The sequence below is a fragment of the Salminus brasiliensis genome, chromosome 4 (genome assembly GCF_030463535.1).
Source record: "Salminus brasiliensis chromosome 4, fSalBra1.hap2, whole genome shotgun sequence".
Classification (NCBI taxonomy): Eukaryota; Metazoa; Chordata; class Actinopteri; order Characiformes; family Bryconidae; genus Salminus; species Salminus brasiliensis.
The window spans coordinates 28,570,404-28,589,902 of NC_132881.1; the positions used below are offsets into that span (position 1 = coordinate 28,570,404).

A 19,499-nucleotide genomic window follows, 5' to 3' on the forward strand; every position below is an offset into this window, starting at 1 on the left:
GCACCTGGACTGGACACTCCTACACAGGACATGTAGATTATATCCATGCTTTCCATTCACTGCAGGAAGCGGAGACACAAAGCCCTGACATAAGGCCAGGCTGGTGTCATGAATGTGGCAAAGGAAATAACACATTTTGAAAAAGAAAAGAAAAAAGCCACTTAATTTCCTTGAAGCATAAAGTGTTCACGGCTTCCTCATAGGACATCCCATGCAGCGCCAGACAAGATTGTTATTATTGACATACTTATTCATATAAGTTCATTTATAAATGTCTGGCTTTATATTCCATATGAAATACCAAGGACTGTATCATCTGATGGTTCCAGCTGAACTAGTGTGGAAAGTGAAGCTAGCCTTTGTTTCTATTCCAACAATGCAACAGTGCTCAAAATTAAGCCACCATCGCCCTCTAGAGGAGATAGTTTGCTTCAGACATTCACCAAAACCACGTGACCCACAACAAAGAGCCAGGAATAAGAATAACAACAACAAAAAAAAAAAAACAGCATGAAATGTTCAAATGAACCACTTATTTTATTATCTTTTTTTTCTTCACAGGACAACCATAGTAGTACATCTGGAATAGAAAAATAATATGCACTTGGTTGCTTTGGGCTCATCGTTACTAAGTTTGGCTCTTTTCCATTCAGCATACACCACTCACCATAGCCAGCATCAATCCCTGATGACTGGACCAAACAAATCAAATAAAATGATTAGAGGAAAAGAAAATAAGGAAAAAAAAAAAAAATCAGATGAACACATTCTTGTGAAATCCTACTTTGGAATATTCTCCAAAGCAGTCTTCTAGGTTCTTCTGCAGTGTACAGGACCAGACTGAAAGTCGATTAGGACAACAGCTCTATCAAAAATGATAGCATGATAGCAATCTCCCTTTGAAATGACCAAAACAAAAAAAACAAACAAAAAAGGGCCCCATGGCCTCATTCACTCAATGCCACGCTCATGGGATTACACAAATATCTCAAAGAGTCGGGATTAAGCAAATACTCATGCATTAGTTCAGATGCATATCAAGAACAAAAAGATAGCAGCAAGTTAGCAAAGTGTTGACAGATATTAAAGAATGCAACTACCGATCAGCTGTGTCAGTATTACAAAGAGATCACCCTGAGCCTGGCTCTGCATTCATTATGCAGCTCTACCAGGTCCTGACAGGAAAAAAAAAAGTTTTTTTTTTTTTATTTTTTTTTTTAGTTCTGTTCACTTTTTTTTGTTTCCACATAATGTAATTATTGCTAATTAAACAGAGAACTCTCTCTCTTTCTTACACACACGCACACACAAAAGCACAAATTGTGTAAAATGTCTACAGAAAAATATGGGCACAACAAAACACAGTTTTAATTACTGGCAACTGGGAAGAAAGTTTATCTAAAGTAGTACTTTATGATCAATGACCACCTAAAACAAGACTTAAATATTACATACATTTCATGAGCTTTTTATTGTAATGATAATTTATGTAGGACTTCAAGAAAAAAAAAAAAACTAAACAAATAGCTTGTCAAATTATTTTTCTGGTCAAAGGATTCGGAGGAGGAATATTACATTACAGTGTCCTCCTCTGTCTAAAATTCTGTACATGGCAACAACAAAATGAAAGACATTTATCAAAAATTCAAATTAAATGGATTTAGTGCTTATTTACATATCTGATGGGAACAATGAGACAAACAGATGCAAAAAGGCAGTTTAGTCATCTGACCCGTTGGCTTGAGTTTTCCGCTCACTGTCTTCAGGATGATCACCCTAAAAAAGACAAAAAAACAAAGAAAACTATTAGTTTATTATTATTATTATTATTATTAAAATAGTTAAATAGCGCATCCTCTTAACTGTTGAAGCAAAGCACAATTTCACAAATCTAATGCTAAATCAGAGAGTGAGAGGCTGGGCATACATTAGGTAAGACACTCTGTAGTTCCTTCATGACTGTGCTGAGGCTGGAGAGCGTGCTATGCAGCTGCTGATGATAGCTGCCCTTCTGCTGTTCCGAGGCTCTGAGGCTTTTCTCCGTCTCCCTCAGATTGCCTTTCACCTGCTCCAGCTCCTTCATCAGACTGCGGTTTGTGGACTCCACCTCAGACATGTGCTTAGCATCTTCATCTGGAAACCAAAGCACTGCGTCAGAGACTTCACTTGAACGTTTAGCAGTGGTGTGCAGTAATATAATGCCACATTGTCACATACAAACAAGCAATAATCAGAAGAGTTAGAATCACAAATGTGAAAGAAATGTTACCCATTTTAGTGTCTTGCTGCATGAGTTTCTGCTCAATCTCCTCCCTGGCTTTCTCACTCTTCTCCAGTTTCTGTAGCATGCTGCCCACATCCACCATAGCCCCGTTATAAACAATAAGACTTCCAGACTCTGTTTGGTCCTCCGACTCGCGCTTTGTCTTCTGACTGGGCAGCAGAGGTCTGTTACCTGTGGACAAAAAAAAGGTAATCCACTATATTAATTTACAGCAATGCACTGACCGATGTGTCCTCAACTATAACCCCACACTGTGGTCCCAAGAGGAATGTACTTTGTCTTACAAAGTACATTCAATTTCTTGACTACATTTCAGCTTCACAAAAGCTACCAGTGCCACAGTGATTGACAGTGGTCAACACACTCAAAATTGTCCTGCATTTGCACATAAAAGTGAGACATCTACCACAGTCAAGTGTTTAAAACATGGAGTCCAGTTACTTTTCAGTCAAGAAAAAAAATCTATAATATGTAAATATGCAGAAGCTAAAGCAATTATAATGTTCACATTAATGACATTTGGCAGACCCTATTATCCAGGGAAATATACATTTGATAATCATGTTACGCAGGTATGTGAATATGTCATCAGGGGTCTTGCCCAAATACTCATATAGGGGTAGTGAAGTGGGCTTGGGAAGAGGCAACACTGTTGTCATTATAAAAACTTTAATCTTCTCCATATTTGTTGTTCATTTCTTGAGTTCATCCACCAGAACACAATATTTTAATCCATAAGAGCCCATGGAGACGCATTCCAGACCAGTTGTGGCCTTACAGCACGTTATCCTTCACTTTAACTCATGAAGTCCCCAGGTGACATAAACTGAACATCCTTGATGCGTCATAGGACAGTTCGTGATTGTTTGCACGTGACCTCATTTACAAAATGCTGGTGCGCTTAGACAGAGCTTGAGACAAAACCAGCTCATTTCAGAAGAGTCATGTGACCTTTTAAATCACAGTTAGAAAATACATTAACAAGCTGCTCAATTACTGTAACTGATTCAATTGTTGTGAACAATATTCAAAAGTGGGTCCAGGCTGTTAATACCATCACCTGTTTTCCACAAATGTCCCTAACAAAGTCAGTAGCTAAGTGTAATAACAGTTGCCATGGTAACACAGCCTGGTAAACTAGTGATTCACCACTGAGACTAGCTTAGATTGAACCAAATTAGCTGATTTGTGAAGCAGGCTTAGGGAGTTACTTTTACAGGTGTTTCTTAGTTGCAGGAGGACAATGATTTTTACTTACCTAGGAGATTTTCTATTTGAGAATCAGGAGTTCCTACTGGGCTGGACTCATCTTTGGGTCTATCGGTTAGTTTACGGTAGTAGCATGACTCCCTCACTACTGGCTTATTCAACATTTTTTTCACCTAAAAACAAATTCAGACACATTATGAACAAGCTACATTGAACAATGTTCATTATCCTCATCAACAGATGTAAGATAAGGAAACTACTAAAAACTTTTAAAAGGAAATTTCAACATTCTTAAAATACCTTTATATGTAGATTTGTAAATACCACTTGGATTTATAAATATACCAAAGATGCACAATAAATGTGACAGTAAGATGCATACAACAAAGTAATCCAAAAACTAACAAGCACTCAAATTGGTTTAATTTAACTTGAATTCAAAAGACAATAAAATTGTTGGTTATTATTCATTAACAGTATAGACAGTAAAAGTACCTGAGCTCTGGAGAGATGCAAGCCTAGTGTGTACATAATCTCCTCCAGGTCCTTCTCCAGTAGATAGCCACAGTGACTTTGATCGAAGTACACAAAAGCCATCAGCAGATCTTTATCAAATGTCAACATCTGTTTCTTTTTTTCATCCTACAGACAGACAGAGTGTGAACAAGGCTATAATAACACCAGTTGTGAAGGAAGGGTGGAAATATGTTTGCTAAGAACTAGTTGAACCACACAGAACTCACTTTATCTTTAGAGGCCCTATCTTTAGATTTTCTGTCATCCCGACGGTCATCCCTTCTGTCCCTTCCGTTGGAGTCCTCATCATCTTTATCTGACATACAGAACGTAATGTTTAGCAGTCAAAAAAAAAAAAGAAAAAGTTGACTATATGCCATTCTACTCTCTAAAACAGACCATATACTGTACCATCATCGTCATAGTCATCTGCATCCTCAGCCTCCATCGGATCATACTCATCAGCATTGTTATTGCTGCTTTCATCTTCATTATCGTCTTCATCTTTTGACTCTTCTTTCTTTAGAACTCTCTCCTTCTCATCATCCTGTTGCACAGATTATATGAAAGGCTGTTCACATCGTGCGCCACAACAGGCCTCTTGTTTTTCCTCAAAGTGCAATTGCCAAATGGAGAAGTACCTTGCAGTAGTGTTTCCCCTCAGAAATATTCTGTTCTAATATTCAGAGGTATGTAAAGACCTTGATTATTGATTAGTAAGGGAATTAAACTGGGCAGGAGGGTAGTTCTGCAGTGAGTTGGTGGTATCTGGTCTAAAAGCTGTCTAATTTAGCAATGGCAAAGGCATACAACATTAAATGTAAGTGCTACCACATAGAGGAAGTGTCAAATGCGCCTATAAATGCAGATTCATTAACAAACAATCCACTCACCCTCCTCTTATCCTCATCCTCCCGCTGTCTCTTAGTGGAAGGCTCACCATTCTCCTCTTCTCTCTCCTTCTTCACATCCCTCCTTTCTACCTCTTTCTTCTCTGCCTCTTTCTTTGCCTTCTCTTTCTTTTCTTTTCTCTCATCCTTGTTTGGAAGAGCAGCAAGAGCTCTGTATATCCTGTAGCCAAAGTCGCGTTGAAGCATCTCATTGAAAAGTTCTGCAAACAGTGAGACCTAAACAAAGCGACAAATGCAAACGCTTTAGGTTCCTCAGCTTTCTCCTCAACAGATAAACAACTTTAAATGTGGATTTATTTCACCAACCTCAAATGAGTGTTCCTTATTGTCCTCCAGCCTGTAGTCCAACAGCACACTCAGAGACATGATGCTACAGTCAAACTTGCCATTCTTGGCTGCCCAGTTCGGGTGGACAATAATGGTGGGTTCATCTGGGAGGACATAACGCCTCTCCCTACGCTGCCGCTCCAGTTCTTCTTGCCGCTTACGTTCCTCCTCCTAAAGGGAGATATAATCAGACTGCTATTAGAAACAAATTAATACCTCAATTAATGTTTTGTGTGATTTTTTTTTGTATGTGTTGTCTTTTCAAACAATGCCCACAAATTGAGTTCTTTTGACATTGAGAGTTTTTTCATGTGTAGAACATCAGTTCTGAAGTGCAAGTGGGCACCTTTCTGCTGACGTAGTTATTCTCATAGGTTGTCTCTTCTCTCACCTCCCGGTCTTCCTCTGCCCTGGACGGCTCCTCCTCCTCTACTCCAGCAGCCTCCGTCTTCTCTGGCTCTTTGGATTCCTCCACCTGCTCCTCCACCTTCAGCTGCTTAGTGAGCCGAGCAATCAGCTGAGACTTCAGTCCTTTTGAGCTCAGAGATCGGCTCTCCAGCTCTTTACGCAGGTCATTTACCTACACATGCGCGCGCACAAGCACAAAGCTGGCAAGGTTCCACAGCGAAATACTAAGGAAAAATAGAATACTCAGTCTGTAACCTAAAGGTGACCTACTTTCATAGACTTCGGATCAAGCTTAGACCAGTGCGTGGGGGTGGTAACCTCTTTTGAATCATCATCATCTTTCTCCTCTTCCTCCTACATCAGGTCAGGGAAAGAGGAGAAAAGAGAAAAACAACAAAATGTTAACCCGTACCTCTGATGTTGTCTAAGCTTTCTGAAACAAAAGTTGATCCGTGCAAGGTCACAACTGTCTCATTGTCTCCTCCAACTGAGGTCTCAATTGGTCATAAAAATAAATAAATAAATAAATGAAAAACAAAGCAAAATAAAAGTCCACTTCTAGGATACATGGAAGCTCTCTAGCTTTTATAACCGATCCAAACCCCACCCATCAGCCAATCAATGCCAGTTCTGTGGAATACAAAAAAGGTAATCAATGACAGTGGGTCCAAGAAATGTAAAATGTGAGAGATGCACTCAGATGGTCTCCAAACTCAATGTGTGTACGGGCTTCCCTATAACTACATTTGCAATTTGATTTTACTCCTTTTCTCGCCTTTTTAACATCTAGTCATAGAAGACTGTCCTTGGATCAACCAACCTCCCTGGAAAAACCAAGTCCACGAGTCTAGGTACAGTCCAATCCGAGAATAGTGTAAAATCAATAAAAAGGGACAGACAAGAGACAGAACTTTAGGAGTTTTTTTGGAGTTCAGAAGATATTGAATTAAAACGTAAAATGAATCATAAAAGAAAACATTCTAAAAACACACATTTCATAACAACTGGCTCTCCAGATTCCAGCCTCTCTCAAAAATCCCAAATTCAGAATTACACAAAATCTACAATCAAATTATGGAAATTTAGGTGTGACACTTTGCTCTTTGAGCAAAATCTGACACTATGCTTGAAATTAAACAAATTCCTGCACCAGATTGGGTGATTATGTTTCATTAAACGGAGCTGGAAGCTGTTTTACCAGTTGAAGCAGTGTCATTGAAAATACAAGCTAATCTGTTCCGCTGTGTGTGACTGCGAGCTGGGTGGGGTGGTGGGGCGAGGGCGGTGCTGGGAGAGCAGGTAGAGGAAAGCAGGAGGGGACGGGGTGGAGGAAAAGGGACGAGACACAGGGACAATAAAAAGGGGCTCTTGTATGAAGCCTGTGATACTTGTTTGTTTTTGTGTGTTTTTTGAGTGTTTTGTCTGTCTATTCCTGTGCCTGTGAGAAGCGGAAATGAGAAGAGAAGGATTAGCGTTCAGTGCCTGTTCTCCATCAGCCTCCTTCCGTTCAGCCAAGAGTTTTTCTGCCAGCTGCTCCTTGAGTCCGCGGGACAGCCCTTCCCACTCTGAGCGGGTAGGAAGACAATGCCAAACATCCGGGAGAAATAAAACCACTGTCTCCACATGTGCGGGAACTGTGCGCCCTTTGTGAGTCTCCTCAGGGCGGTGATAGCGAATCTCTGCAAAACGATACCTGTCGCAAAGGAAGAAGTGCATTGGAAAGAAACATTCTGTCAGACATCACACAAGGCCTAACTCCCAATACACACTGATACAGACAGCTCCAATTCCCCTGCCTCCCCTTTGCGGTAAGATGACCCCAGAATAACACACAACGGAAATACAGCCTGCAGATCTCCACAGTAGGTTCTCACGATGAACGGCAGCCAGGTATCAGGGAAATCGACAGACAGAAAACAAACAACGACAATCGGGACACTTCCCTGCCCTTCCCTCCCGCCAGGCCCCTCCCCTCTAGAATCTGTGACTCTGAACTGGATGCTTGTGTAGGATAGCTTACGTACCCCAGTGGTGTGAGAAAGACAGATTCAAAAGACATGGTGAAAGCAAGTTAAATATGTAAGATATTTAACACAGGTCAAAGGTCATATAAAACAGAAAGTAATGGTGGCGACTCCTCCTCCGGCTCTGCTTTTCGAGCGACAGAATAAATGCATTCACCACATAGATAAAGAGGCAGGACTACACACATTAGCAAAAAGGACATTGCAAAATAAAGAGAACAGAGCAAAGAAACACATAAAATTACAGAATTACAGTTAAATTAAACAAACATAAAAAAGCCTCCGACATGTCAGGATATAGAGCTGTCAAAACCATGCAGTGGGTCACAGACTGTTGGATGTTCTTGGCTTGGGCTTTTTAGTATTGCTCAAGGTCTAGTATTGACAAAAGCACACATGGACAAAGGAGATGCATCAGGTGTGTTAGAATGGAGTTGTACTTACCACTGGGTACATAAACTCAGATCAATGCCTGTCAGAGCCTTACAACAACGTATTGCTGTCTTTATAAGGACTGAAGCATCGTTCTCTGGGTCAGCGCCGTCCAGGGAAGGAGACCAGTGGCCACCGATGGCCATGGCCTCGTCTTTGCCCCTCATTCCGACCAGAAACTGAGAACAGAGGAGTTCACAAAAAACACAACAGGTCACACACTCAATAAAAGGGTATCAGCACATAATTGCAGATAAATGCAGCAAAGGCTACAGGGTGTTCTTAATAAAGCAGTGATGGTAAAAGGCTCTGAATGGTTGGCATAAGGAGAGTCAACATCGGAGTAGGTTATTCCACACAGAAGCATTCAGCACTGGAATAGGACATCACATAAAACATCACAGTCGACTCCCACCAAAAGTGTGAAAACACTGAAAGCGTGAAACGACAAATTACATGGTGCATAGGAAACCGGGTGGACAAATGAATTTCAGCCGCATGGGCAGGAGAAAGAGCTTATTCTGCTTTTCAAAACTTGATTTTAGAAATTGTTGGTTGGCTTTAACAACGAAGTCAGTTTGTCCTGCCCGGTAACATACTACAGGCTTGCAAAGGCAAAGCAGACCATGCTAGAACAGAGGCTAAACTGAAACTGTAAGCTTGGAATGATAAGCAATTACAAGTGCGGGTAGGATTATAGTCAGGCTGTACCTTAATGAGGCGGGCTGGGTGCTGGAAAGAGTCCCTCAGCTCCTGCGAGTCCTCAGCCAGGGCGCAAGACTTATGATACAGTTCATCCAGACTGGGGGTGGCAAGCAGCATAACCTACAGCAAAAACAGACTTGTTTGTCTAATATTCACACCAGCAGCCAACAGGAATGGAACAAAGCCAAAGAGAGGACCTCTTCTCCCAAATAAAGATCCATAACACATGCAAACATTGCCATGTAATAAAAAGCACAGATGAACGCGTCTTCACACCTTAGCACTATAGGTGTGGTTGGCATCAGGAGGATCCAGTACAGCTGTGTTCTTTACCAAGGAGTCCACCTCTTTATGCATGATGTGGAAGTTACAGTAGTTTCCAAAAGTAAAAGGTCGTGACAGGGGGAAAGCATCCACCCAGGTAAATACAGCATCAAAGAAGTCACTTGGGATGTAGAGACTCTGGTACCTCCGCCGAAGCTCCATCATGTCACAGCTGTAGCTGCAGAGTAGACATATGCATGCATACAAATGTTCAGAAACTTTTTTTAGTCAAATATATATATATACACACATACACATACACACACACATACATATACATATACATATACATATATATATATGTATATATATATGTATATATATATATATATATATATATATATATATATATATATATATATATATATATATATATATATATACACACACACACACACACACACACAGTGGGGGGAAAAGTATTTAGTCAGTCACCAATTGTGCAAGTTCTCCCACTTAAAAAAATGAGAGAGGCCTGTAATTGACATCATAGGTAGACCTCAACTTTGAGAGACAAAATGTCAAAAATGTCTGATTTTTAAAGAATTTATTTGCAAATAATGGTGGAAAATAAGTATTTGGTCCTGTCCTCCACTCATTACCTGTATTAATGGCACCTGTTTGAACTCGTTAACAGTATAGAAGACACCTGCCCACAACCTCAAACAGTCACACTCCAAACTCCACTATGGTGAAGATCAAAGAGCTGTCGAAGGACACCAGAAACAAAATTGTAGACCTGCACCAGGCTGGGAAGACTGAATCTGCAATAGGCAAGCAGCTTGGTGTGAAGAAATGTACTGTGGGAGCAATAATCAGAAAATGGGAGACCTACAAGACCACTGCTAATCTCCCTCGATCAGGGGCTCCACGCAAGATCTCAGCCCGTGGGGTCAAAATGATCACAAGAACGGTGAGCAAAAATCCCAGAACCACACAGGGGGACCTAATGAGAGACCTGCAGAAAGCTGGGACCAACATTACAAAGGCTACCGTCAGTAACACACTACGCCGCCAGACGTGTTCCCCTGCTTAAGCCAGTACATATCCGGGCGCGTCTAAGGTTTGCTAGAGAGCATTTGGATGTTCCGGAAGAGTATTGGGAGAATGTCTTATGGTCAGATGAAACCAAAGTAGAACTGTTTGGTACAAACACAACTCGTTGTGTTTGGAGGAGAGTGAATGCTGAGTTGCATCCACGTGGCGGGGTCTTTCAGCATGACAATGATCCCAAGCACACTGCCAGGGCAACAAAGGAGCGTCTTCGTAAGAAGCATTTCAAGGTCCTGGAGCGGCCTAGCCAGTCTCCAAATCTCAACCCCATAGAAAACCTCTGGAGGGAGTTGAAATTCTGTGTTGCCCACTGACAGCCCCAAAACATCACTGCTCTAGAGGAGATCTGCATGAAGGAATGGGCCAACATACCAGCAACGGTGTGTGCCAACCTTGTGAAGACTTACAGAAAACGTTTGAACTCTGTCATTGCCAACAAAGAATATATAACAAAGTATTGAGATTAACTTTTGTTATTGACCAAATACTTATTTTCCACCATTATTTGCAAAAAAATTCTTTAAAAATCAGACAGTTTTTCTCATTTTGTCTCTCATAGTTGAGGTCTACCTATGATGTCAATTACAGGCCTCTCATCTTTTTAAGTGGAAGAACTTGCACAAATGGTGACTGACTAAATACTTTCTCCCCCCCCCCACCATGTGTGATATATATACACACACATCTCAAAAAGTGGGGACACATGTCTTACACTTACCCATCAAGTGAGAACTTTGAGAATTGCACTGTGTACCGTGGTACAACTCTGCGCGGGCGTCTTGGAGAGCGATCTCTTCGAGGAGAACGGTCTCTTGAACGTTTGCGTGTTGGAGAACGCTCCCTCGATCTTCGACGCTCTCTCTCTCTTTCCCTACTGCATGAAAATCAATAAAACACTGGTAAGATCAGCCACCCTATAACAGACCACTAAAGCAGTGTAGTCATGAGATTATGCCTGTATTTGGAACTCTGGGACAAACCTCACATGAAAACAATCAGCTTAACCAGCTTTCTTAGCGGCATAGGGTATGCTAGGGTATACGCCGACTACAGAATGATGTGCAACTTCAGTTCTTTCAGAGTCTCCGTAACTTCAGAGCCTCAGCTGGCTCGAACACTGTCTGTGCTGTGGTGTCTAGTCTGCTAGCTAATTTATCAAAGCCTAGACATTCAGCTACAAGTCCAAACATGGTTCAAGTTATCATCAATACTCAGTTAACAGCAGCTGCACTGAGCTGTCCCGATACTTGGCGGATCTGCAGCGGAACTAGCTAAGCAAATGGTTTAGTGAGTGAGCTACAGAACCAACATGATCACTAAAGAGATGGTCACTACCGCCAAAACATTTAGAAGCAGGGTTTCTGTCAGCCAGAGTTGCAAGTATTCTGTGGTGAACAGAATGTTTTCATGCTAACTAGGCTAGGCTCTTTCCTGGCTAACCGCAGTTTATTGGTAATTGTCAGACTAACGGTTTAACATTTACCCAATGACTGACCCTGTGAGCAAACAACTTTTTATTTAATTGTTTTTGGTTTTAGAATAACGCAGGATGAGAAGAAACAAAAGCCACATAAATGTTGAAGCATCTGCACTACTTGCACAGCTTACTCCAATTCCAGCCACATGTAATACTGTAATAGTTTGAGATGGCAAAACCGTTCAACTCTATTGATAACCCTAGTTGCCCCCATGTTTTCTCTCATAGAGACCTTCTAAAATATTTGTAGCTTTTACAGAAAGAGACCTAACTTTGGAAACACTGTATAATTATGGCATTTAGCAGACGCTCTTATCCAGAGCGACTTACAAGGTTACTCGTATTACAGAGGTGGGTCAGTGTAGTGTTAGAAGTCTTGCCCAAGGACTCTTATTGGTGTAGCACAGCATAGTCACCCAGACCGGGAATCAAACCCCAGTCTCCAGTCTCCAGAACTGCATATAAAAAAAGTTGGAATTAAACAATGCAACTCACCTCCGGTCATCTTTCCTCAAAATAAGCTCTGGTCGGTCACTCCGGCTGGGAAAGCGAGGGGAGGGATCCATGCGTCTCACAGGCTGTGGCTGTGGCATCATTCTCACTGGCGGCTGCAGCAACCCCCCTGAAAACACTGATTCTACATGAGAAACAAAATAAAAAGATTACAAGTTACATTTCTGCAAGTTGGACAAACTTACCAGTTCATAACTCTGTCAAGTGCCTGGTGAAAATGCCCTACCTTTAGGGGGTGGCTGAGGCAGGAGAGGCTGAGGGGGATTCTGAAGGAGTGGGGCTAGAGAAGCTGCAGAAAGCTGGGCCTGAAGCAGGGAGGGGGGGGGGCCCTGGGTCGGCATGCTGAAGGTAGTTGGCGGAGGTAGAGACTGAAGCATGGAGGGACCTGGCTTGATCATGTTGGGGCCTGGAGGCTGGCTCTGAAACAAGCAAAAATAGACCAGACAGGTCATAATCAACTCTGTTCTTTACTGGTGACTGTCAACTAATCTGAACAAGCTGGTTGCAGCACTACTGGCAATCTAAACATATAAAATCTAGCCAATATAAAATGTTATTTACTGAAACTTGCAAACAAAAAAACAAAAAAAAAGATTTTTTCCAGTACGAGTGACCTGTTTTGAAAGATTTGACTGACTGTGAAGAAGAAGCCGAGTGTGTTAAGGTGCAATGAACTCCATGAACACAGTTACACGGCAAAGAACTAGAAACAAGTTCAATTACAGCACCTAATGTTAGCACTTTGGACAACTGTTAAAAAAATCTGTCTTAAAAAAAAAAAAAGTCTTAAAAAGTCTGTTTTAAAAGAAAAAGGAACAAATGTGTATTTTAATTCTGATGTATTCATAAACATGCTGTCTTTTTAAATATTTATGTTCCTACGGTATATGTACTCAAACCTATTGAAGATGGGTAGGGGGGGGAAGAGAAGAAGCATTTGTTTTTCATGCACTTGCTCTCTGTCATGCTATATGGCAAATCTGAAAAGCCAATCAATTTTTAATTTCACATACAACAATGATTAGCCAAAGAGACTATGAGCTGTGAGAAAATACAAATGATCAAAACTTGCATCCAACACAAGTTTAGAGCTGTAAAACAAAAGAAAAATCAGTAACATTTAATAACAACTCATCTTAGGCAGTAAGAAAGGAACAGAGAAATTGTGACTAACACCTGTTTGTGCAGCAAGAAAAATGGTGGCATTAGAAAATAAAAAGGAAGAGAAAGCGGTTACATTTGATCTTGAATCCACCGCAGAGTGTATGTCAGAATAGCGCTGCACTCCTGCATCAGAGTAAAAGCTGGACAGCTGTGGGGAAACCTGAGGTAAGGGCTGGGGCGCCTGGTGCTACACAAAGATTGAGAACACAGTAATCAACAGCAGTGCATTGACATGCTTTGGAGTTAAAAAATCAGGAACAGATGAGATTTGAGATTTATCACTTTGACCTTTTGTGAAGAACCAGTTTGGCAAGTTAGATCTACTCACCGTCTGGTTGGGTAACTGAGGTAAAGTCTGAATGCGCTGGGCATTCCACTTGAAGGGCATGTTGGGATTATAGACAGCCTCCACAAGAACACGATCACCAACTTGTGGTGTTTTACCCTTTACCGCACTAGAAATGCAACAAAAACTGTTACTCAGCTAACTGCCATTATAGCATTAAAGTATAATCTGAAAAATGTAAGTATAATCTGAAAAATCTTGTCAGCTTTCACCTCAGCTGGAAGAAAACATCTTCATCCACAAAGCCAAACGTATCATGCAGCTTGTTGACAACCCCAGTAAATACGCGTTGTTTCTGGGGCTGGGGCTGCTGCTGGTGGCTGGAGCGGGGAGTCGGGTAAGAGACTGTGATCTGGGCTGTCTGTTGTGGGTTCGACAAACTCAGACTAGTAGGCAAAGCAACAGGAGGCTACGGAAGACAAAACACACTGATGTTAAAAAGTAGACAGCCATAGATATAAGTAGGGTAACAGATTACAAAGCACATCATAGTAAGATGCCTATGCTCCATTATTTCCTGCTCTGAGAAAGCTAACCGAAAACAGCTATTCAACCAACATGCTCCAATTCTGAATGCAAATCATCCTACATCCTGACCTCACTAAACACACTCAAATCCTCACAGCAATGCTCCAACCCCTTGCATCTCAAACACTGACTCAAATGTAGTGCCAGCCATTGGGACAATTCAAACATCACGTGTGGATGCTGCCCCCTAATGTACACATTGAGATTACTTGCAAGTGTTTTAGCTGACACAGGTCAGCATACTACATTCAGACATGCAAGTCAGCCTTAAGCCTTAATTAGTTTGTTTGTTTTTTTAGCATACAAGACACAAAGGTGTATACTGAAGTTTCACTGACTAGCTAGGATTTGGTGCCAAGTAAAGCAACCATTAGCACTCCTGAGACGTTTTGCTAGAAGTCACTTAGAGTGGACTGAGCTGCCCTACTTTCAAAAAGTTTGATTTAAATGCACGCAGTTTTGCAGGCACTCATAGATAAATTTATTTAATTTGTAAAATCACAGCCGCTAAACAGATGCATTTTAAATAGTAAGAATTGAATGCAGTTTTATGAATTACTTTATAATTTATTTATAATTTTATGTTTTTCTCCCCATTGTTTACAACATATATCTGATTAATATCTATTTTGTGTTGCACTGCAGAATAACATTGACAAAAAATATTTAATATCATCATGCATGTTGTTCTTGTTGCATTTAGGAGGCCACGTTTTGCCAAGATAAGAGTTTATTTTCCACGTTTAAAAAATAATTAAAAAAAAAAAAAATACAAATTGGCATCTGCTACGACGTTACCCACAACTGTATACTAGTGTACGCATCATCCTAATCATGTAAAGGCTAAACTAATGAACAAATACATAAATATTTATGTAAAATTATAGCTTAGGCACCCATCAGTGACGCTCTGCCAGAAGGCCTCCTAGAATGCAAAAAGTTGGTTGTTGGAATAACAAAAGAATACCTGTGCATAAATGGGTGTGAACAAATAAAACACAGAAATGTACCTGTGAAAGCAGAGCAGGCTGAGGTTGAGGGAGCTGTCAGCAGAAAAGAAGAAAAGTAGAAAAACGAATGCTTGAGAGATAAAATTGAACTAAAAATTAAATTCATGGTACTCATGATACATTTAGTTCAGTCTTTTAAATCATGTTTAAGTAGTCTATTAAGTAGTTTATGGACATTTAAACTGCTTAATGCAATTGTAATAAGGTCTGCAAGAACACTAAATTATAAACAAGTGGCCAAGTATATTATATAACTTCAGTTAGCTTGTATATCATTGTGAGCTGAAGTTCTGTTTCAGAAACACCAGAATGCCACAGAAGGCGATGACTGAGCCTGCATACCTGGTGAGGAACATTGTAGAGGGTCTGCTGAGGGGGTGGCTGTGGTGGGGGAGCTTGAGGTGGCTGCTGCTGCTGTTGCTGCTGTTGCTGATACTGCTGCAGGGCTGAATTGATCTGAGACTAAAATTAAACACACACCAGTGACTCAGGATTATTCCCTGTAGCTAAAAGGGAGTAGAATTACAGTCATGCCAGAGGTTGGTATTCCACTCCAACAGGCAGACGACAGACATGTGTTCTTTAAAGATGATCACATACAAAAGCACACCTTTAACAGCATGCAGTTTTAAGTGCTACAATACAGAAACAATCTTAAATTCAAGATAACATTACTGCATTGCAAATAAAAGTTTAGTAGAAGAACAAATTCCCGAATAGCCCTCCCCCTACTGTGGACGAACACCACGACTGAACTTACAGTGCAGCCAAAAACCTGAATACAGTAGACATACAGTAGAGCCCAGGATCTCACCTGTTGCAGTGCAGCTGCAGCAGCTGCAGCAGCCTGCTGTTGGAGGGCCGCAGTCTGCTGGGAAATCTGATAATTGGCAGCTGACTGTGTGTTGAGAGACGCTGCAGCCAAAGCGGACTGCTGCGAGTACATGGAGGGGGAAGCGCCCAAGAGAGATGGCTGCTGAACACCTAAAGCTACAACAGAACAAACAGGCTATAAGAAACCATGATCAACTTTGCACTCCTCCTCTTGAAGTTCGGCAGCTCAAAGCAAACGCTGATTCAGTCCATTGTGCAACATACTGAACTGCTCATTTTCTGACTGAGATAAAGGGGCATGCAAGTAACTTCTGCCCATTCTAATGAAGTGAAATTTTACACTTCCCTCACCTGTTAGAAAAGGTGTCACAATAACTAGCTGTAGCTACAATTTACAGTCTCAAAAGCATACCTTTAATAACATGTAAAAAAAAAAAATAATAATAATAACAATAATAATAAAAAAAACATTACTGCCATTACTTACAATGTAAACTGTTCAGGTCGAGGGACTGTGCTGAGTGGCCGGGTTGAGATACCGCTGTTGCGGCAAACTGAGCCGCCCACGGAGGGTTCTTCTGCCCCCCGAACTGGGCCATTGAGACCAGCGTAGGCTTCTGGTGGAGCAGCAGCAGAAACTATCCTGTTGGAAATGTTATTACTTATCAGTTCAGGTCACAACAGTAAATCCTGCCCATTATCTTTAGTACAACAGTAACGTAGATAACTAGCTAGCTATCGAGTTAGTGCTAACTGAAATATCGCGGTGCCTTCTGTCAGTCTCCGGTAACCTAGCGCTAGCTGGCTGGCAAGTAAACAATCTGAACAGCTAACGTTAGGGGTCTAATCACTGTCCATCAAGTAACTTCGTTACAAACACAAACAACTGCCAGCTAGCACTAGCAAGCTCGCTAACAACGTAATGTAGCTAGCTAGCAAACTCTAAAAAGCACGCAACGCCCGTATCGTTAAATTACCAAATCATCTCCATGATACTAGCTACGATTCTAGATAGCGCTAGCTAGCTAAATAGCTAGCTAGCCAAGTTACCTAGCTGTGTCCATCAAGTACAGTCGGCCTAAAGCGAGCTAAGCTAACGCGAGCTAGTGCTAGGTTAGCGGAGGAAGCTAGCTAGCTAGGCTAGCTAGCACTAGCTCAGACACACTGACAAGCAGCACGGGCTAACAAACACCACCGCCAGCAGCGGCAGCAGCAGCAGCGGCAGCAGCAGCAGCCTTGACACGCAACGATTAAACCCCGCAAAGAGGAACACGGGCGACTTGATTTCTGTAGAGATACAAACGGCATAAGTAAAACAGCGCAGTTTCTAACTTACATCGAACAAAATAAGCCCAACGGTTAAAATGACAAGTCAGCACAAACTGCAGATGCTGCAGCAGGCTAGGCTAACCGAGCGGCGGCGGGTCTCCGTTGGTGAGAGGACGCCACGCTCGACTTTGTTAAACCACCGTCTGTAAACGAGGCCTACAGACAGTTCTCGTTAGATTAGGCATGCTGTTCACCACTAATGCAAACCGTCCAACAAACCTCGGTTTAACGTCTATCTACGTGTTGTAAACCCAAACAAAACCTGCCCAAAGTCTGCTCAATGTGTTTGTGTTATCAGCCTACCCTCCGTCCTGCTGGTGGACCGGTGCACAGATACAGGACTGTGAGAGATGACCGCGCATGCGCAGTTCACCACGACGACGTCACACACCCATATCACTAATGTAAGCTAAGATGAGGTAAGGTTAATTAACGCGCTGGAAGGAGGCCTGTATGGCATTGCGCAAACAGCAAACCTTAACCCTCTACTAAATACACAAGCTAGACTTGTAGGTCTTAAGTTATCTGGCCAAACAGGAAACTTGCTTTGTGAAATACCCTGAGATCTCACATGGTAAAGGCTGTATTGGAAACAAGGTACAAACAAGCAGCTGCACTGATGGTGGTTTTAATCAGGTCTGAATATCTGAAAATAAACTCTAAATTAAATTCTGTAAAATAATGGCGTTTCTCTGTAGAGCTGTTAGTGTCTTCAGTCTTTGAAGGTGTTTGGTCGTAATAATTCAGAAAAATCAGTCAAATGAAAACTGTTCTCTGTTTTTTAGATTGGGGAAATTCAACTGCAGCAATATTTGAAACTTTACATTTTTATAAAACTAAAAAAAATATATATTTAAAAAATTATAATAACATTTGTGTCGAATTTCGGCTCAAAGTGAACTTCAATCTCTGTATAAAAAGATAAGAGAGATAAGATAAGATAGTCCTTTATTAGTCCCGCAGTGGGGAAATTCACAGTGTAACAGCAGAAAGGGATAGCAGGACACTCAGTTACAAAAAAAAAAAAAAAAAAAGTCTTAATTAATGGAAAATAACAAGGTCAAATTGGTGATGAGGTTTAGAAGGGCGAGACACTTGTTTATATCTGCTTGTTTGATCTATTGAATAAAAATGTCTTATACGCTCAGCTTCGTGATTAATAACTTAATAACATAAATTCATCACATCCAGCTCCGTCTCCTCTGTGTGCCGCACACTATTCGATACATCGTACAAATCTTACAGTCGGCACAACACCCAGCACAACCTAATGCAGCTGGCACAGCATCCGGCACATCTTACAGCAGCTGGCACCCCATCGGGCACATTTGAAAGTAGCCGGCACATCAACGGGCATCTTTTATTCAGCCGGCACACCACCTGGCACTTCGTATAGCCACTTTCTATCCAGATTTATTGCATAAAGGCAGGGTTCTTTAATAAAGTCTTATCTAGGACCAAAAAGGGTTCTGTTATTGTTATGCAAGTATGAGAGAACCATTTTGTGATACAATATAATAAAATATTTTTTAATGTCAGTCATTTTTAAAAGGATTAAAATCTTGCTAAAGAAAGTTTCTTTAGGTGAATGTTTTCTACAGCATTGCATAAAGAACCCTTTTACACCTTTATTCAGAGTGATGAACAGGTGGAAAGAACCTTTTAAAGGTTTAAAGAACCTTCACGAGGTAATGGTTCGTTTCCAATTGAATGTTTCTTCAAAGACTCAGGTGTCCTCAGGGAATGAAACGTGGTTCTTCTACAGCATGGCACAGAAATAGGGCTGCTTCAGGAATGGTTGGATGGTGTGCAGGCTGCTTTAGGGTGTTTTAGATGGTTCTGGAAGATGTGTTGGTTGGTGCACCGACTGAAAGATTTAGGCTGCTTTAGGATGTGCCATTTGATATGCCGGCTGCTGAAGGTTTCAGAGTGTTACCTATTCAAAGTTTCTTCTAAGACTCACATGTCCTTAGGAAATCTTAAGTTTTTTTTCAGCATTGTATAGAAGTCAGTTGCTTTAGATGCTGTGCTGGCAGCTTAAAGGGGTGTTGGTTGGTGTACCAGAAAATTCTAAAGCAGCCAGAGCACCACCTGGCACATTTTAG

General features: G+C 41.3%; 1 protein-coding gene across 3 annotated transcripts; it reads right to left on the reverse strand.

Annotated features, from left to right (window-relative positions):
- Positions 1-518: 518 nt before the first annotated feature.
- On the reverse strand, positions 519-17,744 carry ccar1 (cell division cycle and apoptosis regulator 1). 3 transcript variants are annotated; one of them, XM_072677866.1, is made up of 26 exons: positions 17,698-17,744; positions 16,553-16,708; positions 16,046-16,221; positions 15,574-15,693; positions 15,232-15,264; positions 13,906-14,102; positions 13,676-13,802; positions 13,421-13,534; positions 12,410-12,602; positions 12,166-12,307; positions 10,912-11,067; positions 9,093-9,318; positions 8,823-8,936; positions 8,124-8,290; positions 7,138-7,348; positions 5,926-6,009; positions 5,639-5,827; positions 5,227-5,418; positions 4,903-5,136; positions 4,421-4,556; positions 4,237-4,325; positions 3,989-4,135; positions 3,543-3,666; positions 2,270-2,455; positions 1,928-2,133; positions 519-1,776 (listed from the first exon to the last, which is right to left on the reverse strand). In XM_072677866.1, the coding sequence occupies exons 2-26, from the start codon at positions 16,662-16,664 to the stop codon at positions 1,720-1,722; spliced, it is 3,732 nt and encodes a 1,243-aa protein (XP_072533967.1). In that variant the 5' UTR covers positions 16,665-16,708; positions 17,698-17,744; the 3' UTR covers positions 519-1,719. The 3 variants fall into 3 exon arrangements, with proteins under 3 accessions (XP_072533967.1, XP_072533965.1, XP_072533966.1); XM_072677864.1 differs by having other exon boundaries at positions 5,594-5,827; XM_072677865.1 differs by lacking the exon at positions 17,698-17,744 and adding an exon at positions 17,614-17,633 and having other exon boundaries at positions 5,594-5,827.
- Between the last annotated feature and the right edge of the window lie 1,755 nt (positions 17,745-19,499).

Coding starts and splice junctions, on each gene's coding strand:
- ccar1 (XM_072677864.1), bottom strand. CDS start 16,664: ATGGCCCAGTTCGGGGGGCAGAAGAACCCTCCGTGGGCGGCTCAGTTT. Junction 14,103..15,231: donor AGCCTGCTCTGCTTTCACAG/GTACATTTCTGT, acceptor TGTCTTCCGTAG/CCTCCTGTTGCTTTGCCTAC. Junction 4,326..4,420: donor AGATGACTATGACGATGATG/GTACAGTATATG, acceptor TCTGTATGTCAG/ATAAAGATGATGAGGACTCC.